Raw genomic sequence first — 20,471 nt, forward strand, 5'->3', positions numbered from 1 at the left:
AAAAAAAAAAAAAAAAAAAAAAACAGACACACACACATTCCACAGTGATCAACTTCTCTCAACAAACTTCAGCTACCAACCTCTTTACACCTTAATTTATCGCCGCCGTCCACCGGCAGCAACCGCCGGCAAGTCAACAAGTGTAAAACTCGACGAGTTCCTCCGTCGACCCCAATTGGGTTGCGGCATTTTCCAACATCCACAACAAATGTTCAAACATGACCACTTCACAAGAGACGACCACTGCGCCGTCGTTGTCAGACATTGACTTATCGACCAACTCTTGAAATAGAGGGTGTGCTATGACATCTAAGCTGACAAAATACGGACGTCGAGACTTACCGACGTAGACCGTGTGAAGCTCCTTAGAGATGTCCTCGCCAATATTGGCACAGTTGCTCACAGCAGCAACCGACACGGAGCTAGAGCTCCGACCGAGCTTGGAGATCGAGGGCCATCGTTTAATGGCGGACTTGAGCTTGGTGAGAGTTCCTCCAGCTTTGACCATGGCTTGAAATTGTAGAGAGAGAGAGAAGAGAGAGAGGGGTAGAGGAGGGTGAGGGAAAGAGAAGGGGAAGCTTCGTTATATAAAACAATGGAAAATTGGAAGAAGAGAAGAAGAGCTACGTGCATGGCCCACGCATTTTTCTGGTAAATATAAAATGGCAAAATATTAAATTAAAAAAGAAAAATAAATTATATTTAATTTAATTTAAATATTTATTACAAAAATATTCCATTTTAATTAATTAATTACACATAATTAGAATTACGACATAATCATCCGCATACGTACCAGGTTTCGACGCGTGCAATGTTTCCACTTTCACCAACTTTATTAATAAATTAAAAAAATGATAAATTAATAAAATAGCTATAAATTTGATATTTTATCTAGAAAAATATTAAACGGTAAAATATTGAATTTTAATTTTTTTTATTAATACCTTTCGACTTAAAAAAAAATTCAAAAATGCATTTACTTCAGTATTATATTTTAAATACCCGTAAAATTTTAAACGTACTATTAACACCCTTTTACCTTTATTAACAAAAATTAAAAATTTATTTTTGTCTATATATGAATGGAACATCGACACCTTATAAATTATTTGCAAATGTCTTAATGTTACACGGGAAAGTTCACGGGTATTTTTGAAATAAAATATTAACAATTTTCATCTTTTTTTTTAAATATTTTTGAAACATTATACTATTTTCATTAATTTAGCCTCCTAAATTAATTAATATATTAATCAGTTGAGTCGTATTAACTACATCTATTATATCTTTATAATTTATAAATCATAATTTAATTTCAATGATGCGATTAATGTTAACAAATTTCTCGAGTAACTTATACAGTTGTTTTAATTCTTCTTTTCACAATTTAAACTACAATTAAACTACAATTGTTCATATGATACGATGACTCGAACAATTCGAATTAGTAAATCGTGTGTTCAAAACTAATTTAAACGTAATTTTCATAAAAATAGGGGGTGTTAGGAGAAAGTGATGAAGATTAGGAGGACTAAATTGAAAAAAAAAAAAAGAAAATTTATTTAGAGAGAGAAAAAAATGGGGGAAAAGAAAAAGGGACAAGAGAGGGAAAATGCCAGTGAAGACACAGTTGTCGTTGAAAGGGCATTAAAAAAATAAAAACAGGGATTATTATATTATATTAACAAATATTTAAGCATATCAAAATGTCAGAAAAAGGAATCATGCAAAGAAGAAAAAAATAATTTTTTTTTTTTAAATTCAAATAAAAATAGAAATTAAATAATTGGTAATCTGCGAATGCCATCCAGCTTTTAAAAATACGTTTTTGATTTAAAAAGAAAAAGAAAAAGAAAAAGAAAATATTTATTTATTTATTTAATTTTTTGTGTTTTGTTATTTGCCTCCTCAGCTTTTCATTTTCCCAACCAAACATCTTTAAAATCCATAGTCTTTTTCTTGTCTTGTCTCAGTAACACATTAGTGTCTCTTTCAACCTTTAATGAATATGGGATCTTTCTCCCAATTATTGGCATTTACCGGTCAACCCCTTGGTCAATTTTACTACCACACATCAAAATTCAATGCAATTCAATTTTTATTGTCTTCTTGTGGTTGCGTTCCTCTAACCATACGGTGCCGGGCCGATACCGACAGAAGAAAGTTATGAGAAAGTTATGGTGTTAGTGTAACAGTCCAAACCCACCACTAACAAATATTGTTCTCTTTTAAGGACGCTTATAAAGAATGCTTCGTTCTCTTTTCCAACTGACGTGGGATCTCACAATCCACTTTTTTCGGGGCCCAGCGTCCTCACTAGCACTCGTCTCTCTCTTCAATCGACGTGTGAACTCACAGTCGGTCTTTTCGTATTTTCTTCACTCTTATAAAGATTGTTTTGTTCTTCTACTTAACCAATGTGGGATCTCACAATCCACTCCTTTACCAAGGCCAGCGTCTTTGCTGGTACTCATTCCCTTCTCTAATTGATGCGGGATCTCACTTCTCTCCAGTGGGTCGACCCCCTTACAAAGCCCAGCGTCTTCGTTGGCACTCGTTTCTTTCCCTAATCGATGTGAGATCTCACTTCTCCCCAGTGGGCCTACCCCCTTACAGGGCCCAGCGTCCTCGTTGGCACTCATTCCCTTCTCTAATCAATGTGAGATCTCACTTCTCTCCGGTGGGTTTACCCCCTTACAGGGTCTAGCGTCCTCACTGGCACTCGTTTCCTTCTCCAATCGATGTGGGATCTCACTTCTCCCCAGTGGGTTTACCCCCCTTACACGGCCCAACGTCCTTGCTGGCACTCGTTCCCTTCTTCAATCGATGTGAGATCTCACTTTTCCCCATTGGGTCTTTCCGTGTTACTACACTTCAAATCATTTTGTTCATCATTTCGGAAGAATTTCAAACACTTTCTAGTGCGTGAGACACAAGTACGCACTCGTTCCTTTCAACATTTGACAGGTCCTAAACCCAACACTATTCTCTTACGTACTTACGCGTTGTATCACTGACATAACGATAAGATCGATAAGATTTCAGTTCCGTGTAAATTTCAAACAAAAAATACTCGAATTCTCAGCTCCATAGCTAATCATAGAGAGCTGCCTGTCACTCCAATACAAAAGACAATGGATGGTCCAAATGAAGACGACAGAAAAATGAACAAAAACAGAAAAACTTGAAAGGATCTATAAGAGTAATCTGTGACAAGTTGTTATCCAATATACAATGTTGTAAACTCCTCGCTTTCCTTTTAAGCTTTTCCTTTGTTTTCTTTTGGTAGCTACCTAACAAAAGCCTTCTAGTCCTTATTCTGTGTTTGGTGAACCAACTTTACAGCTCGGTCCCAATACAATAGATTGGATCGTTTCGGTTCAATCATTGCACTAATTATCATGTCGAAACAACAACGATATCGAACCCATATATAATCAGAGATTGCAGCTCAGAATCTTGTAGATTGATCAATCAGTAATATGGGGTTCATGAATATGATAGAAACAAACAAAAACTTCACCATGATCTTTAAGATGTGCACACAAGTTGAGACAAAGTGGATTAAATATAATTTTGAAACAGAATTGTTTAGCGAACCTGATGTTGAAAGCCAACACCCCCACATGGTGTTGTTGTTGATTCTTGTGTCGATTCGAGCCGAAATGAATGTAAACAATGCTCGTTTCTGTCGTTTTTTTGTTTACCAACCGAACCCAATCTCTCCTCCTCTTCCTTGCCCTTGAGTTTGGCTTCGACTTCGTCTTCTCTTTAGTAGACTTGTTTTTTATGAACACCGTTCTTGTTCATCAAGTGCTCGTAATCTTCGAGGCTTGCAAATGATGATGTTTTGTTTTCCACTCTTTGTCCTATGTCGTCGTCACTGCTAATCACTGATGTTATGAACCAAGTCTTTGTTGTCTTCATTGGTAACTTGATCCAAGTCATCGTAGACGTAGTCACCGTCTCGATTTCTTCATTTTCAGTCTCATCCCCACCAACCATGTCAATGTCGAACAGATCTTCGGCAGCATTGTCGTTGTCGTCAGACTCACCGACCAAATCATCAGCAGCCTCCTCTTTTTCTTCTTCGTTTTCTTTGAGGAGTTCATGCAAGATCTTTTGGGGGCACATCCTCTTCAGCTAATGACAATATTTCTGGTCCAATTAAATGGTTGTTCATGTCAAGCTGATAGAAACAAAATATGAGTCAGCTACCTAATTCGGATAACGTTTGTGCAGTCGCTCAAAAGAGATAACGAACACGAAAACGTCACGAGCAAAAGATTGTATAACGAACAAAAAGAAAAAGTGATAACGATCAATATTTCAGTTCCAAAATAAAACGAAAACTGGGCTTGCCTTTGAAGAGTTCATAGCAGCTGGAAGTAATAACTTCGAGTACAGAGCACGGAAGAAGCGGTCACTAACAACTTGATTCTTGGACGATACTTTATGAGATGGATTATGACTCGAGTTCTGAGACAATTGGATCATTATCCATAAATAATGCAAAATAAGCACTATCAGAACTTGAGTCATAATCCATCTCATAATCAATCATCCAAGCTGGTCTGTTTCTTGTTCTTGGATTTCTTTGATCGTAATTATGATCTTCGGTTTCCAAAATTTAATAAAGATTATAGTTAACTAATTTGCTTCACAATCTTATATAAAAAGTTATAGCAAAGGGGTCTGAGCTAAGGTCTTCCATAAACAATTTCAAAGAGTATGGGAAGTAAAATATACATACAACGTGATACTTGGCTCGTAACCCCAAACGAGGCCGAAAAAGAGAAGAGTCCACCTCGTCAATTACCACAGCCTATACAAAAGAATGAGTGAAAAACATGGAGAAGATTATGTAAAAAAGCTTTATATAAGAACCGAATCAAGGTAATGCAAGGTGGAGTGAACCAAAAAGCTCGGAACGGACCAATCTTCCGTACCGCCTGGAAGAGCTATTTATGTGGTCTCACTTGACTTTACCACCATCTGAAATGTGCGGATAGGTTTCCACACCCTTATAAAGGTGTTTCGTTCTCCTCCCCAACCAATGTGGGATCTCACAATCCACCCCTCTTCAAGACCCAGCGTCCTTGTTAGCACTCATTCCCTTCTCCTATCGATGTGAGACCTCCCATTCCACCCCCTTTGAGATCCAGCGTCCTTGTTGGCACACCGTCTCTTGTCTACCCCCCTTCGGGACTTAGCCTCCTTGCGGGCACATCGCCCGGTATCTAGCTCTGATACCATTTATAACACCCCAAGCCCACCACTAGCATATATAGTCCTCTTTGGGCTTTCCCTTTCGAGCTTCCTCTCAAAGTTTTTAAAACACGTCTACTAGGGAGAGGTTTCCACACCCTTATAAAGGGTGTTTCGTTCTCCTCCTCAACCGATGTGAGATCTCGTATTAACAAACAAGAACGAGACGTCCCACTCATAAATATATTGAAGTGCAAAGTACCTTTGCTTCAAGCATTCCTCCCAATACCAAAATAGTAAGAGAGAGTGTCCATCTTTTGAAGATGATTAACGGCCGTTGTAGTAAACTGTTCAGTTTCCGATCAGGCAACAAACTGAAACGAGGAAGTAAGAGTTAAGTTTACATTACGATAAGCTAACCCGAAAACTAAAATGTCACTACTCTACTGCACAACAGATACCACAATTTAGAGATGCCACCTTGAGATGAACAGTTCCATCAATGCTTCAAAGCCTGTCAATGCATGGCGCTTCCCTACTTTCTATGTGACCATCCCTTTAAGAACCAAAAAATACTGTTTCAGAACAAAATATGGTGTCCAAGAAACCATCAAAGCCTCCCCCATTGAGTTAACTAAAATAACCCGTTTCATTGTGAAACAACAGATTACATAATCATAACTCTTCTTCTTCATCGGTCAGTCTAACAATCCAAGATTGCTTATACAATGTCTGTGAGATCCCAATCGGTTGGGGAGGAGAACAAACACTCTTTATAAGCATGTGGAAACTTTTTTCCTAGTAGACGCGTTTAAAAAACTTTGAGGGGAAACCCAAAGAGGACAATATCTGCTAGCGGTGGGCCTGGGCCATTACAAATAGTATCAGAGCCAAACACCGGGTCATGTGCCGACGAGGAGGCTGTTCCCCGAATGGGGTAGACACGAGACGGTGTGTTAGTAAAGACGTGGGGACCCGAAGGGGGGTGGATTTGGTAGGGGTCCTACATCGATTAAAGAAAGGAACGAGTGCCAGTGAGGACGCTGGGGCCTGAAGGGGTGAATTGTGAGATCCCACATTGGTTGGGGAGGAGAACAAAACACCCAAACGCGTTTTAGAAAGCTTGAGGGGAAGCCCGAATGGGAAAGCTCAAAAAGGACAATATCTACTAGTAGTGGGCTTGGGCCGTTACAACTCTATGGCTAACGGCTGTTAGGGATAATAGTTTTGGGTTCTTGACATTGGCTTTTCTAGACAAGCCTACATTTTGCTTCTCTATAAAACCCAAACAGACGCTTAAACAATAATCATTAGTCAATATCAAGCTACAAATATAAAACTTCAAAAACCAGCAATTCAAATGCTTCTCTATAATGAAAATGAATGTCCATGATGCAAAAAAACAAGAACAACTAAGACATTAGGCCATAAGAAGGCAAAAAAGTTGTAACTTACAGTACGCTCAATGAATAAAAAACATGAAAAAACCAACATTCTTATCTTAAGAAGTAACAAAATTACCCTAAAATTTACCCAACACTGCATCAAGTGATCTCAAATTGGTAACTGGATTATCTCCCACCATGACTGAAAATGCCGAAACCTTACTTTTCGGATTGGGAGCTTCTGGATTCTAGGTTTTGGTGGGATCTTGCTCTGGAGTTCGTTTAGGTTTCTTAGGGTGTTTGATTGGCTTGAGAGGGCCTTGTTTGCGAAAATCGACATCGTTGAACTCTGAAGATGGGGTTGAAGAAGGGAAAGGTAGCTATGTTGGCTTTGAGAGTGTCGATGTCGTCCATGTTGGGTTTAGAAGCCGCCATTGTTGCAGAGCTCCGGAAGTTCTTCGCGGGGACGGGGCTTTAGCAAGCTAAGGGAATGGTCTTTAGTCTTAAAACCCATTGGATGGCCCGCTTTAGCCTAAAATTGGGCCCAAAGTTCGGCCCATTGAATGGTTTAAAGGTTCTTATTTTTAGATTTTTTTTTTTTTCTAATAGGGAAATGTGTAACTCACTGCTATAAATACCGGTGTAAAAGAGAAAAGCGCGGGGGGGATTGTGCGCCACTGTAACCAGCGCGTAACCAGTGCGATCGTGCGCCCCGCTGCACGAGAACGGCGACTTCCTAAGAGATCGCAGCAGTAATGACGGTATGATTTATCTGTTAGTTCTATTATTTTCGGATCATTTTCACATCGCGATCTGATTATTGATTAACTTCTATGGAAATCTGGAATTCCAAGGCGATTTTTCTGTTCTCGTTCTTGCTTAGTTGTGCATTTTGGCTGAATGTAGTGTAGGAATCATAGATTGTTTGTTTACGCATTTCTTTGTTCGTCAAATTTGGATGCATTGCTAGATCTGATGTGAAGGATTTTCAAGTATCAACTGAATGTGATTGTTAACATTTTTTTATTTGTATTCGCGCATCGGAAGACTGTTTTTCAATCTTCAACAATTTTTTTGATGTATTATCTGTTCACAAGAGTCCTATTATCAAGCATGATATGAAGAACTCTCAAGTCATGTGGTCACATTAGGTCACAGAGTTGATGATATCAACAAAAATTTCGATTCGCACAGAATCAGTTTTAAGTTAAGCTGCTGCAATTTTGTAATTTGTGTTTGTTCAAGAAAATGAGTTTCGACGACATGCAGTTAACTTTTAATTTGTAGATGTGCAATTTGAGAAATGAATTTTAGAAGATTGTATTTATGTTGTTTGTAAGATTATTAAACTCGTAATCTAAAATAATTACACTCATATGTAAAATATACTAATCTATACAGTATATAGAAGATAGACAAACTCATTTATTTCTATGATAATCACAATAGGACTATAATAGAAACCATCCATCATTGATTCTGGCATTATTTTGATTTTCATCCCACTACCGTACTCAAGTTTTTCTGTCTAAGAAAGCACATAAAGGCTGAAACTAAGTTTATTATCAGGCAAGATTCTTACGATCTCCAGTTTAATTTCTTTCATCGAATAAATACAGGAAGAATCACACGCAATGCTCAATTTAAGCATCAAAATACAAGCCAAAACTAATTTTGTTTCATTCAAGACCATACGGATGGCAATAATTGTCATACTCAATCTCAGATCAATAACTAGAACGTAAACGAACGTGTGGGATAAAAGTCTCACATTGGCTAATTTAAGAAATGATCATGAGTTTATAATTAAAAAAATACTCTCCTCTCTTTCTTGGTATGAGTTCTTTTGAAAAAACTCAAAGTAAGTCATGAGAACTTATACTCAAAGTGGACAATATCATACTATTGTGGAGAATCGTGTTCATACCATTGTCGATAATCATGTTAGACGAGAATCGTGTTTGTCTAACGTAACGAAGATAGAAAGCTAATGTGACAGCCATATAATTCATAGAGAGAATTTTTTTTAAGTAAGTTTAAAATCAAAATTACTATATATTTTATTTTCATAGAAGAATTAATAATTACATCAAAACACATGAATGAAAACCTTATTAATTATACAATTTTTAATTCCACATTATATTTAATATAATCTTAATAAATACGAAACTATTTTGTTTTTTAATTTAACGGGAATGAGAATTTGAATTTAAAAGATCTTTTAATACAGATTACATAAAATTATTTTACCATACCATAATCATTTTTCCTTTTCCCCATATACAAACACGTTGATGGGTGATTTAAAAAAAAAAAAAAACTAATTATGTTATTTTAAAAATAAAAATTTGAAAGAAATCTAAATAGATAATTATGGCAATTTAAATATATAAACAAGTATGGATTAAATCTAAACATATATTTAATTTTAAAAAATAACAACATTTATCAATTTTGTTTTGAGTTAAAATTTAATAAATTTGTAAAAGTAATTATAAAAATAATAACAATCAAGCAAATTAATTATTATTATTACTATTTTTTCATTACATTTGAACTTTAAAATATGCATTTTGCTTATTTAAAATTGTTGATCTTGAACACACATCAAAATATATGAAGATTATGCATTGATTGAGAACAAAAATAACCTGGTTTTTCTCTGTCTTAATGCAATCCTGTTGCCCCATTAATGGCGGGCTTCAGGAGGATTTGCTGTGATGAACCTGCAGCAGCATATATAAGAATCCAGAGAACCCTTCTTCTAAAGATGAAAAATTTACCTTATTTTTTCACAGAATTATACATGATCTGATGATATTTGTTTTCACAAACAGGGGGATTGAAGAGACACTATGTATCTGCAATTGTTAATTTGGGAGATATCCAATGGAATAATAGATTTGCCTACAAATATTTACAATGTGAAAACTATAAGAATCAAGAACCTGGAGTGAGTTATTCATTGTGTGTGTGGCTCCCCTCCAGATACAAAGTTAGCTCTTCAAACTCTTATTCTTCATCTTCTAGCTTTTCTTTGGCAGAGCTCTCTACAGTCCGTTAATGGCTGCTGCTGGCTACTCACAGATGACCTGAACATCAAAATTTGCTGCACAATACAAACTATGCCTCTCTCTCTCTCTCTCTCTCTCTCTCTATCCCCAGATATCTTACCGTCCTTCATTTATTGCCTCACCGAGCTGACTGATAATGTTATTTTGTTTCACTTTTGGCTACAGAAACTACACCCTTCGGATGTAATTTCTCCGATGAAAGAAGTCAATGTTGATTAGTAACTTTGAGTAAGCTTCACCAGAAGAGCATCCCACCATGGCTGACCCAGTCCACGAAATGATCGGAGTATTCAGTGACGATATCATCACGATTAAGGTCAGTTCTAGACCGTTCTTTTACCTAAACAAGACAACAAATCAACTGATTAGTAGATGCTTAATTAGTTTGGATTTGCAGTATGGCATGATAATGTTGATCATAGAGAAAGTAGGGATTAAATATTGTAGATGAACACGTGATTTTCTACACCAAGAGTGATGATGCAAGGATTGCCGGGAGATCTCGTCTTATTTCCTTGTTTTTTGATTGGGAAGAATTGTATCGAATTCGATGAAATTGATTTCCATCCTCTGATAAAAGCATATAGAATCGATTTTTCAAGAACCAAACAAGTGAGAGTAAATAAACTACTGACCTTTGAGCTTGATCCAGACTCACTTGCAGACGAGATAAAGTCAATCTTCATCTCACTTGCAACATTTTCCGATGAAAGACTGGTGACAGACCTATCAACCACGTACAATAATCAGTAACCAGATCCCTACTAAGCGCAAGTAACCAAAAGCTACAGATGGCAATGAAAACCAGCAAAAATCAAAGGGTGATTCAATTCTGTCAGATTATTCATTGTTTCTTGGAAATCAAGCATTCAAATGTCAGAATCCTAGCGACTTTGAGAACTGAGAGGAAAGAAAAAGCTATAAGAATGCACAACAATACAAATACCTTTCACACAACTCATCTTCACAAGAATTCCCAGATGAAGAAATCCAGTCCATATCCAGAAAATTAGAGCAGCTGCATGAATCCCCATGCTCATCGTGGCAAATATGATCAAGCATTTGATCATCCTGCATGTTTTCCTGTAGTTGTCTAGTACACACAGAGGGAGTATACCTATGACAAAGACCAATTTTTTTTTTTTAGGATAATTACATTTTTTGTTATCACACACCATTGTATTAAATCCAACAATGTAAGAAGGAAAACCATAGGAAATGTGATGTTGACAGACCTGCAAAGAGATATATCCTCGCAAGTTGAGACCTCTGGTGCAGACTCTGAGAAGCCTTTAGTACATCCTTCGTTCAAATGAGGAGAGGGCCTGCTGCTTCCGTCATGTGTATTCAACATATCAGACTCACTCTGACCAAGTATATTGCCATCTGATAGTGATCTTTTAAAAGATGTCCTTCAGGAGGGTGAAAATCCCATTTAAGAATTCTAAGTACCATTCAATTCTTTAACCAATTATAACAAAGATAACATAGAGTGCGTTCTTTTATTTGTCATCTCTCATTTTATGCTACACATGATATGCTCTCTGCAGAATGTCTATTAAATTCATATTGCATAAATATGTACCTGAAATTCTCATCAATAAGATCAGTAATGCGCTTGCCTAGATCATAATGTTGGTCAGAGTCTAATTCCCACAAAGCTGGCTTTCCCAGCTGTGGCTGATAGTAACCTAAGAACCTGAGGAAATACCATGTCAAATAGTTCGTCATTTCTTCCCAGTGCAAAATTTATAAAACATGCGAACACTATATAAATCTCTGACTTACACGTTAATGGCCCGTTGTTTCTCAGCATCTAGGTATGCATTGTTGCAATAACGTTGTAGTGTTCTGAAAAACTCCTGAGACTGTGTTGCAGCTTTCCATTGGCCTCTCCTCTCGGAAAATATCTGTTGGGTGTGAATTAAAAAATATATGGATAACGGCCAACTCACAGTGGCAGGTCATACACAAGCATGAATGGATAGGACATGCTAAAGCCTATTTATTAGGGAATTCACAACCAAAAAATATGAATGGTCTTCTAAACGTTTTTATCAATACTGCCACGAATAAATGGGGCGTAAAGATCCATACATTAGGGAATCACATGATAACACCGTAAGTATTAGCCAATTTTTACCCAGTATAATAGAACTTTCTCCTCTTTTCCTATCTAAATCAGGATTTCAAGTTGGCCAACTTAAATATGACTATATAGCTGTAACTAAACAACTTGTTAAAGAAACATAATTGATACGTGACTAAGATTCTTCATTCTAATAAAAAATTATAGAAGCCTGTATGATCCATATAGAGGTACCTTATTATGTGCTGCAGAGCCACCATATTGTAATGCAAGGGTGTCACCCATGTTCTCATAAGCCCGCATCAACTCCTCCGCCAAAGGGTTATCCAGGTCCATGTTTGGGGAATCAGTAAGCCCTAACGTATGTAATTGACGTCCTAAAGCAACTAGCCCATAGGCATATTGGGCAACGTTTGTCCGATCTAAACAGTCTATACAATTGGTCCTTAGGACACCGTTTTGAAACATCGCAACTGGATGATTTTCAAGTATACCATTGCCATACGCCCTACTACTAACGTCTTTTTCCAGGTTTTCTTCATTTTCTTCTTCTGTGGATAGGTTCTCCATGGAAGAATCAGTACCCTGATTTTTCCTGATTCATTCAAAACATAGGCAATGTTGGTCAATCATACTATGCAAAATGGGGTAATAAACTAGTAACCATCCTTACATCCAAATTGGCAAGTACGAGCAAATGAGTTTCATGCACCTAATAAACCACTGTGTGTAAAACTTACTTGAAGTAGGTCCAGCTTAAAAGCTCCTCTGAGCTTGAATTGGATGCTATTTGACAGTAGAAGATGCCAGTTAAGTTCAATGCATATGTAGCAACCCTACCAAGCTGCATCAAAACATTGGAAGCTTTGCTGCAGAGAGAGTTCGCAGAAAAATCATTATCACACATAATTAATCAGTTTCAATAGAATATCGTTACTGCCAAGTATAGAATGGCTATAATACCTTTTCGCATGCTTGTTCAAATCCCAATGGAGAAATCTTAGGCGGTTCTCTGCAGGTAAACTTTTGTTTATATGTCTTATAGCATTTGCAAACTCAGCACGGAGGATACCTTCTCGTGGCTTCTTCTCGCGCGTCTATTTCACGAATGATTTTAAATAGTGTCAAGAGAATTGAGTAAAACTATTGAAAGAAAAAAGTAGACTAAAAGATCGAATAACAAGGCCTCGGAAACATAAACAACGAATGCAATAACTTAGCATCGAACATGAAACAAAATTATTGACAAGGAAATACCTTAATCAAATTCAATATAATTATTGGATTCCCATATCTCAAAACAAGATTCTCAAAATGTAGTCTTGTGGCTTCGTAATTCGGGTCCTTCTTTAACACTGGAAGGAAAAAGAGATTGCAGCGACGGATTAGAGAAGTTACCAATAAAAGAATACAACAAACAACATAAACATGTTATAATCATACATATGATATCAGGCCTAATATTCAGCCGTGAGGTTTCTTGGGACCAAAATAAGGGGATCGATCCTCGATTCTGCACAACTGAACTTATTCGAGTCGGTCGACCATCGGAAGCATCTTCGAAAACAATCTGTTCTGTCTCAACATCATTAGCTACTCTTCCCTTCTCGTTAACGCCTCTTTTTAGAAATCTTCACCAAATAACAGAACAAAATATAATATGGCTTGCAAGAAAATGTATAATCCGCAGCACATACAGACATAATTCCATAATAATTGCCTAAAAGACAATTGGATATAGAGGAAAGATGGTTAATCCTAGGATCTAAGAGATCAAGATAGAAGATGAATCCTGCTTGGTTGGAAGTGCACAACACGAGAATTGTAGTCAGATTACGACCAAAAAAAGTCAAATATGAACAATTCCATGAACTTAATCTTATTGCACGTGTGCATGAATGCAATAGTATATACCTTGTACCAGCATAATGACGTGATCGTCTGGCAATGAGTGTCAACTTGAAATCTTTGCCAGACAGAGAAAGATCAACCTGGACAAGTAAAGCACAAAGTATTCATTGTCTAAACACATCTGATGTTGCATTAAAATGCTATGAAACCTGCACAAGAGCTCGATAGAGAATGTAATATTGTCTTGATAAAGAGCCAAGGAAAGGAAAAGAATATGACAAGAATAATGCACAAAAAATGCAGTCAGAGTAGAAGATGAGCACAATTATAAAACTAAAATACGAACAAGCAAAGGCCCTTCAATCCCTTATGGAAACAGTAACGGCTGCTAGCTACACAATAGTCCCCTTCCCATTACAAGTTACAGAAAGCAAAAATCTTTTACTTATGTAAAGTACCCAATAATGTGCAATATCCATAAATAAAAAATACATACCTGCTTAAAGAAACCATACACTAAGGCAACAGTCCAGATGGTATTGTTGAGAGTGTTCCGGATTCCACGAGTTAAGAACTCGTTCCAGACAAACGTTGTATCATAAAGCAAATGTCCTGTCTTATTATCACAAATGTTCTTTTGGAGGCAACGCATGACATTGTATGAGTAGCTGAAAAAGAAGTCTTTCCTAAGATCCACAGTGCGTAAGAGCTTCTTGTATCTAAATCAATAAGAAGGAGACAATAAGAAACATATTAGCATCAAATTAACAAAATAAATTATAAATTTGATGAAAGAGAAAATGGAAAAGACGAAATTATTAAAAAGCTAAACCACAAAGAAGAAGGAAAGTAACTTTCCCCAATCAAACCATACTACCTTGTGTTAATTCCACAAGTAATATAAACATCACATCCTGGTAACTGGCAATTAATAAAAGGTACTTCCTTTTATATAAAACTTCTAAAAATAAGGATATACATAGAGAGCTATAATCATACTACTAACTTATAATACGAAAGATCCACTTATGCTCCAAAAGAAAGAAGAGGGGAAAAGAAAGAGAAATATGGCATCATTTGTACAAGAAATTGAATCAGTAACTTTACACCGAAGGGTGAATCGACGAAATAAACTACAAATATATTACCTCCACGGTGTAGAACTCAACTATTCCTAACAAATGACAAATAAAAGAATTAATTCCAAAAGTTCAATTGTAAATGTAATCAGAAGAATATAGAACAACAAAAATCTAATTGAAATACATATGGACACTATTTCTGAAAGCTACCCCTTAGGTCTCCTTAAGAACCAAGGACATATTACATTTTCATGAAAATTGGACTAAAGACCTGTTTTCACCCTTAGAAATATCCAAATTGGACCGGGCAGTAGAATTTGGAATTGGAATCATTTCGCTCTTCGTAATTGCATAAATTGCATGGCCGCAGATAGTTCCAATCTTTCTTCGCTTTGTTATCAATAACATGTAATGCGGTCCCAAAAACTTGATGATACCTGTAACAAGAGAAACCATAAAGTTCTGAAGAAAGAAGAACGAAAAATGTGCATGAACAACACATGTCGATAACATACCAACAATTCCATAACAAGTGGTCACAAATTTGAGCCCACCCGTTAACTTGTTTCCATCGTTTATTCGTTTCAGCAGGTCAAAGCACTCATTATCCGTGTATACGGTAGAATCTTCAAGAATGTTTAGATCGCTAGGTTCCAATCTGCTGATCTTCAACACTTTCCAGAACGTTCGGTTCTTGTCTCTTCCAATCATATAAAAGTTCTGTTACACCCAAGAAGGATTATGGTCATGGCATGCATTTTTGTAATATGGGACTGGAGAGTAAACAAAAGAAACCAGCAACGATATATCTAAACATCCCATTTTCAGAAACAATGTCTTATAAGTTTAAAACCTCAAATTTTTTCTAAAACAACCAAAGCATACAAGCAAATCTTTGAGCAGGTTATACACAGGTTCAAATATGGGCAAATTATTGTTCAAATTGAAACAGCGCATCTTCTGAAGATGTCAATTTCCTCTTCTACTTGGATCCTCCAACACCAAATCACACAAATCGTGCTCAAGGAGGCCATAGATCCATTTCGAGACACCCATGGGAATAATTAAACGAAAATTACCCTAGTCGACCCAACAAATCAAGAACAAAATCGTGCTGAATCAAAACCAAGATGAACAAGAGATTCAGAACTTGAAAAAACGTATGGAAATGACCACAGAGATTATATGGAATCAGTTTAAAGATGCATGAAAGCGTGTCTTCAATAATTCAAGCACGAGATATTTACCGAACGCGTCTCATAGAGCCTGAATTTCTGCAAGCAGAGAGAATTAGGATCAGGTTTATCATGAATCCAGTTCTGTTCCTCAATCTCCGCACCCATACTTTCGATCTCCAAACCCAAAGTCCCAACCTCGCCACCAAAAACCAAATTCTCAACCACACAAAACTCAATTTGAACAGCAAACCTCCCTCGCTACAGGAAAATCCTCAAAAACCTCAATCAGTAAAACACTCCTCACACATCAACCCTCAGAAGACGAAGGCGAAAGAGAAAATCCTCAAGAACAGTAGACGCCATGGAATCAAAACAACATTGAAGAGGATAAAAATGACGCAACAGAACAAGTCCAAGAAGTCAAACCACTAACGGAAGAACGAAGATGAACAGCTTTTTTGAAGAAATAGAGATGAAACCAGTTCAGATCGTAGTCGTATGGAGAAGAGAAGCAAGGAGGAAGAAGAATGGAGGTTGCAGCAGAAAAATGGCAGAAAACAGCTTCGAAGACTGTATCCACACAAATTATGGTAATAATAATAATAATAATTGATAAAAGAGCGAGGGAAAAAAAATATATATATATATATAATTTTTAGGGGTTTTTAATTTTCTTCCTTTTATAAGTAAATTAAATTATAAAATCGTAATTAATTCGCCGTTATACTAATTATAGGCCGCCCAATCATTGTGTTCTTTCTGGAAACACCTCCATTGGTGGGTAACTCAATTACCGAGTCTCCCGAACCACTGAGTCGAACCGGTCCGAGTCACATTGTTAACTCGGACCCAGTGTTTTGTCGGGTTGCGAAAGGGTTCACGTTTTCCAGCACGGTTTTTTTTCACTTTTTATTGCTCCGTTTGCGGGGGGTATTTTGTCTTTTTCATTTATGACGATTATTTATAATTTTTCCACCATTACGTGGAAGAATGTTCTCATAATTCACTTTTTTTTTTTTAATTAATAGTAATTTGTTTTTTTTTTTAATATAAAGAAGTCAATAATTTAACAAATAATTAAAAAAAGGGAATAAATAAACACGTTGAGAGATGAAAAGCGAATATGCCTATGCCATCTGGCTTGCTTGGAGTCTTCTTATTAGCTATCATTAAATATATTAATAGTAGACTTATATATACCGAATCGTGACGACTAATATCCGAGTTGGATTGAAAAAATTCTTTTATGTGGTTAACTTGAATTCTCGGGTTAGTTGAATTTGTAACCCGAACAGCTCGAATATAGTTCATAAATCAACTCAACTTATTTCGAACTGAATTTTTATTATTATTTAAACAAAAAACTTATCTACCCTACATATTACATTAATAACTAAAATTTCACTAGTCACCATCCATATCTAACGGGTTACATACCTTAAAAAATACAGTAGAGTTGAGTTGAGTTGGATTATAACTCTTGTTTATCTTACTAAAGAATGTCAACCCATAAATTTGAAATTATGACGGATCCAATCCAAACCGAAGAAGAAAAAAAAAAAAACTAACCCAACCCAATCTTTATGATTTAGTTAAGTAGTATGAATTGGTCGAATTATTGAATTATATGAACTCTCCTATCGTGTAATCAATGATTGTATAATTTTTTGTACATACAATTCGTTGTTCGAATTTCTATGCCAAACGGATTGGATGGGGTTGGAAAAATATTTTAGACGAACTCAGCCCTCTATTTTCAGGTAAAATTGGGCTGAGTTGTTGAGTTGTTTTTATTTAATTATTTTAAAAAAATCAAATTTAATATATGTTATATCGATAACTAGAGTTTCATTAGTCACAATGCATCACGAACATCGATTACGAACCTCAAATATTCACAATAACCTAAAAATACAGAGTAGGGTGGGGTGGAGTTTTATAGTTTTTAAAAAATTAAATCCAACCTAACTTCTACGATTTGGGATAGATAGTCCAAGACAAAATCCAAAATTTTTTATTATTTTTTTATATCATAAACGATTCATTTGAATTACGGAAGATTTAAACGTTTTATTAACATTATTCATTAGAAATAATGATTTGAATATAATCATTTTCTCATGATGATGGCAACCAAATTTTTGGTTATGAAAATGAAATTCCTTTGCTTGCACAATGATGCTTAGTCAATTTTTTAATATTAATAAAAGGAAGCAAAGCTGCCCAACAAATTTAATTTAATTTAATTTAATTTAATTTAATTAACCCAAATACCACTTCAATCTTTTTCTAGATACATTTATTTCTTTATTTTTCATTTATTATTATTATTATTATTATTATTTACGTCAAACCTTAAAATAATATTAGTTAATTCACATAGGAAACTGAGGTGGTTAAAATCTGACCGTATGATCTCGATCGAACGGCGGGGGGATTATGGGCTTGAAGAAGATATTGACATCTTCAAACGTGGCTAGAGACAGCTGGCAGTTGATGTGGCCAATACGTAGACTTCTTAATTTCCACAACGTGAAAATGTGCAAGCCACAACTAATTGTTGTCTTTCTTCTTCAACCGACAATGAGGCCACGTGTCGTGTCTCTGATAGGGAGTTTATATCCCACTCGCGCGTCTACCGAACTCACTTTCGTACTCGCTTGTTTTTTGTGCCACGTAGCCTTCTCCCCCCATTTTTGTCGTCGTAAATCACGTTGATTTAGAAAATGAAGTTTGATCTAATATTTTCCTTGAGAAACAACGTGACATTTTATAAATAAAAGTAGAATAATTTAATTTAATTTTATAAATAATTATAATTAATTTACAATAATTTTGAAAAAATAAAAATAAAAAACTATATAATAAAATGTTAATTAATTGCTGGTAAATGAAGCAAAGCATGTCCATAATTTGTCAGCTAACGTGTCAGTTGGGCGACTGTGGGCAGTGGCGAGAGCGGCGTGTGTCCGTGACTGACTGTACATTTAACCACTTTAATTATTTATTTTATTTCTCACACGCTATCTTTTATTTATTTTTTTAATTTTTTTTAATAGCATGAGTTTAAATAATACTATTCCACTTTTACAAGTTATATCCAAATAACAATTTAATTTTTTTTTAGCTAATAACAAATTTACCATAATTTGGTTCTTTTATTGTCTTTAATTATTTAAAAAATTCATATTTATTCACCGTATATATTATATTAATAATTAAGATTTCAAAAAAATTCAAATATCAAACATTCACAAGTCATATATAAACGTTAAATATTCTAATAGTCTCGAGAGTAAAATATGATATAATAAATAATAAATGTAAAGGAAAGTTTTTTTTATTTTTATTTTTATTTTATAATATTAAAAAGAAAAGAAAGGCAATAAATTCATAAAAATCAGGTGAGTGAGGGTGAGCGACTTTTTGGTAGGTAAGTGTGAGACTAATAAAACCCATTTAATTTTGAATAATTATAAAAAATAACTTTAAAAGTGAAAAAGACGGTAGACAATAAAATATGAAGCAATAATTTAGAGTGGAGGAAGCCCGGCGTTAAATTAATAAATTAATAAATTAATAAATTAACAAATAAATAAAATAATAAATAAAAGTTTTTTGAGTGATTCGAAATTGGAATCAGGAGATTTACATTTAGAATGTAATTTGTGTTTGGTTACATGTTGGATTCTGTTTTAAATTTGGCTTTTTTTTTTAATATTGGGAAAATAAAATAAAATAAATAAATAAATAAATAATAAAAGGCATCTTTTACTCACTTTCAATATGCAACCAAAAAACAAAGTTTTATTTGTATTCAAATAGGCTTCCTTTTTGGATCCCAACTTTAAGTGATTCCTCCTCATCATATGCAAACTGCAAATCCATGTCACTTTTTATTATTATTATTATTATTAATCAAATATCAAAGTGCATAAATTTTATTTTAAATATTTGTAAGGTTAAATTAATAATTAAAAAAAATACTCATGTCATTAGTTTTTTTAGAAAGACAACTTTTAAAAATACTTTTAGTTTTTTTTAAAAAATAAAAAAAAATACATTTGTTCGTGCCAAGTTTCCAAAATATTATTGAATTTTTAAAAGAAATATTAAAAAAAATTCACGAATATTTTTTGAAATACGGTTAAAATTTTAAGGATATTTTTTAAATAAAATATTAATATTTTCCATTCAAATTAATGATAAAGATATTTTATAATTCATTATTGAAACTTTTTAAAAGTTTGAAAGTTTAAAGGATGTGTTTCTAAAAATTACAAAATTTATAATATTTTATTAATTTAGCTTATTTTTACCTCTATAATAATTTAATTAATTAAAAAAAATATGAATTATAAAAATTACAAAATTTAGGATATTTTATTGATTTAGCTTATTTTTAGGTCTATAATAATTTAATTAATTAAAAAATAAGAATTAGAAAATTTGTTTCTTGAGCAATTTCTATTTGGATTTTTTCAATATAAATATTATATTACATATGGAGGAAATTGAAAGCTACAAATGTGTAAAAAAAAAAAATATATTCTAACATTTTTTGGTTGAATGTTTCAAAATTTGAGTTAATATTATAT

At 34.6% G+C, this 20,471-nt stretch overlaps 2 protein-coding genes and 1 pseudogene across 4 annotated transcripts; all 3 read right to left on the bottom strand.

Moving 5' to 3' along the window:
• Positions 1-9: 9 nt before the first annotated feature.
• LOC111456121 lies at positions 10-541 on the bottom strand. Its single transcript, XM_023097889.1, has one exon. The coding sequence runs from the start codon at positions 506-508 to the stop codon at positions 134-136; it is 375 nt and encodes a 124-aa protein (XP_022953657.1). The 5' UTR covers positions 509-541; the 3' UTR covers positions 10-133.
• A 2,896-nt stretch (positions 542-3,437) lies between these two features.
• LOC111456581 lies at positions 3,438-7,123 on the bottom strand (annotated as a pseudogene).
• A 2,237-nt stretch (positions 7,124-9,360) lies between these two features.
• Positions 9,361-16,466, bottom strand: LOC111456182 (phosphoinositide phosphatase SAC2-like). 3 transcript variants are annotated; one of them, XM_023097970.1, is made up of 16 exons: positions 15,943-16,466; positions 15,211-15,415; positions 14,967-15,132; positions 14,110-14,332; positions 13,677-13,753; positions 13,206-13,393; positions 13,020-13,117; positions 12,726-12,859; positions 12,503-12,631; positions 11,997-12,357; positions 11,462-11,583; positions 11,259-11,372; positions 10,909-11,001; positions 10,620-10,790; positions 10,309-10,399; positions 9,361-10,013 (listed from the first exon to the last, which is right to left on the bottom strand). In XM_023097970.1, the coding sequence occupies exons 1-16, from the start codon at positions 16,036-16,038 to the stop codon at positions 9,909-9,911; spliced, it is 2,373 nt and encodes a 790-aa protein (XP_022953738.1). In that variant the 5' UTR covers positions 16,039-16,466; the 3' UTR covers positions 9,361-9,908. The 3 variants fall into 3 exon arrangements, with proteins under 3 accessions (XP_022953738.1, XP_022953737.1, XP_022953736.1); XM_023097969.1 differs by having other exon boundaries at positions 10,909-11,070; XM_023097968.1 differs by having other exon boundaries at positions 10,909-11,085; positions 15,943-16,465.
• Positions 16,467-20,471: the final 4,005 nt, after the last annotated feature.

This window comes from Cucurbita moschata, unplaced genomic scaffold (assembly GCF_002738365.1).
Source record: "Cucurbita moschata cultivar Rifu unplaced genomic scaffold, Cmos_1.0 Cmo_Scf00018, whole genome shotgun sequence".
NCBI classification, from domain to species: domain Eukaryota; kingdom Viridiplantae; phylum Streptophyta; class Magnoliopsida; order Cucurbitales; family Cucurbitaceae; genus Cucurbita; species Cucurbita moschata.